Source organism: Mandrillus leucophaeus, unplaced genomic scaffold, assembly GCF_000951045.1.
Source record: "Mandrillus leucophaeus isolate KB7577 unplaced genomic scaffold, Mleu.le_1.0 Scaffold441, whole genome shotgun sequence".
In the NCBI taxonomy this organism is placed as follows: Eukaryota; Metazoa; Chordata; class Mammalia; order Primates; family Cercopithecidae; genus Mandrillus; species Mandrillus leucophaeus.
This window is the reverse complement of record NW_012104710.1, coordinates 990,594-998,390: the sequence shown is the minus strand read 5'-3', so window position 1 is coordinate 998,390 and position 7,797 is coordinate 990,594. Positions and strand designations below refer to the sequence as shown.

Sequence of the window (7,797 nt, the reverse complement as noted above, 5' to 3'; positions counted from 1 at the left end):
GAGGTTGCAGTGAGCCGAGATTGCACTGCAACCTGGGCAACAAGAGCGAAATTTGCTCTCAAAAAAAAAAAAAAAAAAAGTTGGGCATGGTAGCATGGACCTAGAGTCCCAGCTACTTGAGAGGCTGAAGCAGGAGGATCCCTTGAACCCGGGAATTTGAGGCTGCAGTGAGCTATGACTGCACTTCTAGACCCCAGCCTGGGCAAAAGAGCAAGACTCCATCTCAAAAAATAAAATAAAAAGGGCCGAGCATGGTGGCTCACGCCTGTAATCCCAGGACTTTGGGAGGCCGAGATGGGTGGATCACAAGGTCAGCAGTTCGAGACCAGCCTGACCAACATGGTGAAACCCCGTCTCTACTAAAAATAAAAAAAAAATAGCCAGGTGTGGTGGCGGGCACCTGTAATCCCAGCACTTTGGGAAGCTGAGGCGGGTGGATCACTTGTGGTCAGGAGTTTAAGACCAATCTGGCCGACATGGTGAACTCCCATTCTCTAATAAAGATACAAAATTAGCCAAGTGTGGTGGTGCATGCCTGTCATCCCAGCTACTCCAAAGCTGAGGCAAGAGAATTGCTTGAACCCAGGAGGCAGAGGCTGCAGTGAGTCAACTGAGATTGCACGACTGTGTCCAGCCTGGGCTACATATAATTTCTGCCACAACTAAACAGGTGTTTTATGGTAAATGCAAGAAGCCATGTGACAAGACCTAATTAAGTTTACCTAAGCTGAAAGAATACATCTTCATCCACAAATCCAAAGGTATCATGTAGTTTTGTAACCACCCCTGTGAAAACACGCTGCTTCTGAGGCTGGGTTTGCTGTTGACTGGACCTTGGTGTTGGATATGATACAGTTATTTGTGCTGTTGGCTGAGGAGTAGATAGGCTAAGGCTTGTAGGCAGTGCAACAGCTGGCTATAAAACAAAATCAACATCAAATTAAGGCAATGATTTGAAATCATCTAAAAACTCAGTATGACTACTTAAAACTAACCCAGAATATTAAACTTTTCATATTATGTTAGAAGATACACATGTATATCTTGAGAGTCAGGTCTAAAATTAAACTATAAATTATTTTTAGCCTATTTCATCAAGATCCCTCAGATGAGTGTTCTTACTAATACAACAGCTATACTAGCATAATAAAGGCTCAGGAAAGTCCTAAGTATAGTAAAGGAACTCAGCATTCCTTAAACTTTGACCACAAAATTATTTTCTCATGAAATTTCTTTAATATCTTAAGATACTAGTAATGTGTTATGGGTACACTTAGGGAAATAGCATTTGAACAAAAGAACTTCTATAGTTTTTCTACTTAATTTGGAGATTCTACTTTGTTGATGATTGAAAATATGAGTTAGGTGTTAACCAACTGTAGTTCTTTAATAAAAACTGGTTGATTGCTCAATTCAAGTATATTTTTAAAAGACAAGTAAGAGATTCAAGACTAAAAATATGGTACCAAAGGTTACACCGTGAAAAGCTTCTCTCCTATCCCTGCTCCTCAGCTATGAAGTTCCCTAAACCTGAAGCAATCACTGTCCTGATTATTAGTGTAAAGCCTCCTAGAGATGTTTTATTCGAATATGCATATAGATAAATGGAAGCATATAATACATACTAGACTGTATCTTTACTTCTACCTCAGATTATCTGGAATATCATTCCATATCAGTACACAAAGAGGTTTTACTTTAACAGCTGCATAGTATTTCACTCTATGTATTAACCAGTGATCAGCAAACTATGACCCATGGGCCAAAGACAGCCTATAGGCTGTTTTTACATAGTTTATAAGCTAAGAATACTTTTTACACTTTCAAGATTGTAAAAATAGAAAAAGAGTATGTGAAAGGCGTAATAAATAGTATGCAAAGCCTAAGGTAGCACTAACAAAAGTTCAAAACTTTTTAATGTTGCTGAAAAATTAAGCAGATAATGTCACACAATAACTTTCCCTGCTAAAGTGGAAATAACGTGCAGAAATTTTCCAAAAGAAGACGACTACAAAAATCTGTATTAATGAAAAGTCAGTAGTATTAAGTTTAAAATAAAACCTCAGCCGCGCATGGTGGCTCACACCTGTAATTCCAGCACTTTGGGAGGCCAAGACAGGTGGTCAGGACCTTAGGCGAGACTAGCTTGGCCAGCATGGTGAAACCCTATCTCTACTAAAAATAAAAAAATTAGCCGGGCATGGCGGCAGGCGCCTGTAATCCCAGCTACTCAGGAAGCTGAGAGAGGAGAATCGCTTGAACTCGGGAGGCAGAGGTTGCAGTGAGCCAAGATTGCACCATTGCACTCCAGCCTGGGCAACAGAGGGAGGCTCTGTCTCAAAATAAATAAATAAAAGAAAACCTCGTATTTATTCAAACTGTATCACAGCTGAACCTACAATGAGAAACCATCAAAGATAAAATAGCATACTTCTACCTTTATTTAGCATTATATTCCTAAATTATTAGGTGAATCTAACAAGTAACTAAACTCTGAAAGAAAAAGTAGAATAGGAATAAAGCTTTAGTCTACTGTTCATTCAGACATCCAAAACAAATAAAGTAATACCAACTAACCTGTGTTAAGAGGGTTTGCTGGGGTTGCTGTAACTGAAAATAGAAAAATAAACACACAGAGAAAAGGGTCAATCAGAATTGTTGCTTCATAGATAATTTATAAAATAATTCCTATAAGTTATTCTACTTATTTTTATTTTTTTAAACAGAAACGAGGTCTCACTATGTTGCCCAGGGTAGTCTTGAACTCCTGAGCTCAAGCAATCCTCTTGCCTTGGACTCCCAAAGTGATAGGATTGCAGACATGAGCCACTGCACCCAGCCCAGTTATCTTGAAAAGTAACAGAGATCACTAGGTATAAAATTTCCTACAATTATTTCTAACAACTGCAGACCTCATATATAAGTAACTCACTCAATGATAGGCACTTAACTACTTTTATTAATAAAAATACAGAACCTGATTTTTTTGTTATTATTTCCTAGGAATAGCATCCACAGTAAAACCCCACAAAATCTCTAAAAGTGAAGATTACCATGCTATAGAAATAACTCAATATCATCAGTATGCTACTTGTTTCAAAAAATATCACTGGTCATCGATCCAATTCATAGATATATACCTAAAATGAGAAGCGCTGTTGATAGACAATTTGCCATAGGCACAGAGACCATGAGGGACCACATACTCTGACGTATGGTTTTTCTGTAATAGCAAAGTGTACTACTACCAGAAAGTAAAAGGAATTAGTATGAAAGGAGAAATTTCAAAATTCTGAAATATAAATTTGACTTAGGCTAAGGTAAAATAATCTGTATGAGGTTGTAATTCAAAACATTCAGTTTACCTGGAGTCAACATGGATTAGAGATTAAATCATATCAAAATACTATTTTTCTGTAAGTTAAGAACAGTTAAGTAGTGCCATTTTTTAAAGCAGAATGAGTATCACAATTTTTGCAAGGTTCAGCCTCACTCATTATCATCTTTAATAATGTATTTCATACAAGCACTAAAATAAGTTGGAAGGTATTCTAAAAACAAGACATCTGATTTGAGACCAATCTCTTGTCAGTTTTTAAGAAGTTTAAAGCAATTACTAGTGAAATACTGAGGTCTTCTGGGAAAATGCAATGCTTCTGAAGCCTCAAGGGGCTTAAGTCAAGGATTAAACTGGGCCATGGATCTAGGGACAAAGAAGTTATGAATTAAGAAGCCTCTGCAGCCACAAAAAAAAAAAGAATGAGGCCGGGCACAGTGCCTCACGCCTGTAATCACAGCCCTTTAGGAGGCCAAGGCGGGTGGATCACAAAGTCAGGAGTTTGACACATGGTGAAACCCCGTCTCTACTAAAAATAGAAAAAATTAGCCGGGCCTGGTGGCGTGCGCCTGTAATCTTAGCTACTCGGGAGGCTGAGGCAGGAGAATTGCTTGAATCCGGGAGGCAGAGGTTGCAGTGAGACAAGATTGTGCCATTGCACTCTAGCCTGGGTAACAAAAACGAAACTCAGTCTCAAAAAAGAATGAGACCAAATCCTTTCCAGGAACATGCTTAGGCTAAAGCATATCTATATTTCAGCAAGACAAACTCTCTTCCCTTGACAGTTCCTAGAGAATATGTCTAAGGAAAAGGGGCCAATGAAACTTGCTTTTAGTCTAAATAAGGAGCTTCTATATTGTTCAAACGTGCCTAGGGAATAGAAGTGTGAACTATAAAGGGAGGCTTTCTTCCACTTTCTGTTTAATTTTTGGCAGGTGTGCACCACCAGGCCCAGCTAATTTTTGTATTTTTAGTAGAGGCAGGGTTTTACCATGTCGGCCAAGTTGGTATCAAACTCCTGACCTCGAGTGGTCCTCCCGCCTTGGCCTCCCAAAGTGCTTGGATTACAGGCGTGAACCACTGTGCCAGGCCAGCTTTCTCCCATTCTGAACAATTCTATTTTAATATTTTGATTTCTATACACAATTTGATTAATAAAAAGGGGGCTGGGGGCCCTACTCCTTTAAAGAAATAAAGGCTGTAGTAGGTGTTAATGTGACAAAAATTTTTAAAAATAAAAAAAATAAATAAAGGCTGAAAGCCTATACAAGGTTTAGGTTTCAAGTAGCAAAAGGAGCTTTCATTCTCACATGTGGTCTAGTTCAGCAGAGCTGGCCCAAAGGTTCCAGACAGGAGCATAACAGTCTGAAGGGCAGTTCTTTCCAGATTATTCTCTGCACCCTTTTTTTTTTTTTTTTTTTTTGAGATGGAGTTTTGCTCTTGTTGCCCAGGCTGGAGTATAATGGCACGATCTCGGCTCACCACAACCTCCGCCTCTTGGGTTCAAGCGATTCTCCTGCCTCAGCCTCCCTGTCTCAGCCTCCTGAGTAGCTGGGATTACAGGCCTGAGCCACCACACCCGGCTAATTTTGTATTTTTAGTAGAGATGGGGTTTCTCCATGTTCGTCAGACTGGTCTCAAACTCCCAACCTCAGGTGATCCGCCCGTCTCGGCCTTCCAACGTGCTGGGATTACAGGCGTGAGCCATCGCGCCAAGCCTCCTCATACTTTCTTAGAAACATGCAACAAAGACTAAGGATTTGGGTAGTTAGGACCACCCTCCTATCTCCCTCACCCTTGTAGACATTCCTTTTTTCCTACCTGATTTACTCCAGCCCCTCCCAAAAAATTCGTATCGCATGTTAAGGTAGCTGACAGAAATAAAACTCTCTATCAATTGAACTTTGGAGCAAATGGCTATTTTAAAATCAGTTTTTAACATGGAAAATATAAACTAACCTGTTGTTGCACACTATACAGGGCCTGCTGAGGTTGTGAATATTGCTGAAAGATTAAAAAAATGTTTTTCAAAGAAAAATAGACACTAAATGTATTCATTCTCAAAAAGTGATATACATAGAAATACATACAATTACACTAAACATAAACTTTCTGTTCTGGCATGGCATTGATTCATAAAACAAAAAAATAAATAAAAATAAAAATAATAAAGATAAATTTTCTGGAACAGTGAAACTTCATCTAAATTAAATAAAGTTGTGATTACTTATACTCCGGGATCCAAAAAGAAGTAAATCTTATTCACGTAATTAAGGTATAAGAACGGCCCAATTTAAGGACTTAAAATTTTTGACTATTCAACTACTCTTTTTTTTGGACACAGGGTTTTGCTCTGCCTCCCAGACTAGAGTGCAGTGGTGCAATCTCAGTTCACTGCAGCCTCAACCTCCCAATGTTCAAGCAATCCTCCCACCTCAACCTCCCAAGCAGCTGGGACCACATGCGTCCTTCACCGCGCTGGCTAGTTCTCGTCTTTTCTGCAGATGCTGTCTCACCATGTTGCCCAGGCTGGTCTCAAATTCCCGGGCTCAGACGATCCTCCCACCTCAGTCTCTTAAAATGCTGGCATTACAGGCATGAGCCACCATGCCTGGCCCAACTATTCTTCCCTATATATGCTGGTCAGATATAACATTCATCACCAGAAAAATAAATAAGCATAATAAAAACACATAATTCTTCACTACCTATCAAATGAAGGTAGCAATGCTAGCTACTCAGATTTCATAAAGTTTTCTACATCAAATAATTAGACCTATTAAAGATTTACCTGTTGTAATGCAGCTGCTGCAGCTGCAGCTTGTTGTTGCAATGCAGCAGTCTGTGTTAACTGATAGTTTGCTGGAGTTTGTGTGGTAAGGCCTGCTGCCGCCAATGCAGTTTGCTGTGTGTAAATGGTAGGAGATGCTCCAAGGAGTGATGGCTGTTGAACACCCAGTGCAGCTAAAATGAAATCAAAAAGGAAAACATAAAAATCAAGATTATGAAGAATATAAAAACTATGAAAAAAGTACACAGAAGAGATATCTGCAAACCCATGTTCACTCCAGCACTATTCACAATAATCAAGATATGGAATCAATCTAAGTGTCCATCAGTGAACAACTGGATAAAGAAAATGTGGTATATATCCACAAGGGAATACTATCCAGCCTTAAGGAGAATATCCTGTAATTTGCACCACGTATGAACCTTGAAAGACATTATGTTAAGTGAAATAAGCCAGGCACAGAAAGAAGAATATTGCATGATCTCCTATGTGGAGTGTAAGAAAGACAAACTAAGAGAAACAGAGTAAAATCGTGGTTAAAAGAGGCTATGGGGCCCAGGGCAGGATTGGGCACATATTGGTCAAAGGTTTCAGTTAGAAGGAATGTTCAAGATACCCAGTGAACATCATGTTGACTACTGTTAATAACAATACACTATATATGTAAACACTGAGAAGAGAGCAGACTTTTAAGTCTTCTCACAACAAAAGTATGTGAAGTAATGCACATTAAATAGCTTGATTTAGCCATTCCATGACATATATATACATCAAGACTTTATATATATCTATAAAACTTTGGTATTGTGTACGTATACCATAAATACATAGGATTTTTACATGTCAGGAAAAATTTCTAATTTTAAAAAAGACTAAAACTGGCTGGGGGATAGTGGCATATGCTTGTAATCCCAGGACTCTGGGAAACCAAGGTGGGAGGATCACCTGAGGTCAGGAGTTCGAGACCAGCCTGGCCAACATAGTGAAACCCTGTCTCTACTAAAAATACAAAAATTAACTGGGCATGGTGGCATATGCCTGTAGTACCAGCTGCTCAGGAGGCTAAGGCAGGAAAATCGCTTAAACCTGGAAGCCGGAGGTTGCAGTGAGCTGAGATCACCACTGCACTCCAGCCTGGGCAACAGAGTGAGACTCCATCTCAAAAAAAAAAAAAAAAAAAAAGAAAAAGAAAACAGACAAAAACAACACTTAAGCACAAAAAGCCTGGTCCAAAGGTAATGAGTTACCTAAACTGGTTGTTTAGTTACTGACTGAACTCCTTGTTCTACTCTTTTCCCCTTCTCATTATAATGCTTGTCTAGTCTCTGAAGAAAAAAATGTAGGCTGGACAAGGCGGCTCATGTCTGTAATTCCAGCTCTTTGGGAGGCTGAAGTGGGAGGATCACTTGGGCCCAGGAGTCTGAGACCAACCTGGGCAACAAAGTGAGATCTCATCTCTATGAAGATTTTAAAAAATAAACCACACACAGAGGCAGGTACCTGTAGCCCCACCTGCTCAGGGAGCTGAGATAGGAGGACCATTCTACTCAGGATGCTGAGATGAGAGGATCACTTGAGCCCAGACATTGCAGGCTGCAGTGAGCCATAATCCTTTTTTTTTTTTTTTTTTTTTTTTTTTGAGACGGAGTCTCGCTCTGTCGCCCAGGCT

At 39.5% G+C, this 7,797-nt stretch overlaps 1 protein-coding gene across 4 annotated transcripts in view; it reads right to left on the bottom strand.

Moving 5' to 3' along the window:
- The window catches only part of CCAR1 (cell division cycle and apoptosis regulator 1), a 74,094-nt gene that overhangs the window by 51,263 nt on the left and 15,034 nt on the right, over nucleotides 1-7,797 (bottom strand). For 2 of the 4 annotated variants that reach the window (XM_011994095.1, XM_011994096.1), the window contains exons 3-6: nucleotides 6,129-6,301; nucleotides 5,297-5,341; nucleotides 2,578-2,610; nucleotides 723-916 (exon numbers count right to left, since the gene is read on the bottom strand). In XM_011994095.1, coding sequence (XP_011849485.1) covers nucleotides 723-916; nucleotides 2,578-2,610; nucleotides 5,297-5,341; nucleotides 6,129-6,301 — 445 coding nt within the window. The remainder of the gene's footprint in view (nucleotides 1-722; nucleotides 917-2,577; nucleotides 2,611-5,296; nucleotides 5,342-6,128; nucleotides 6,302-7,797) is intronic. The other 2 variants (XM_011994099.1, XM_011994098.1) reach the window with 1 other exon arrangement.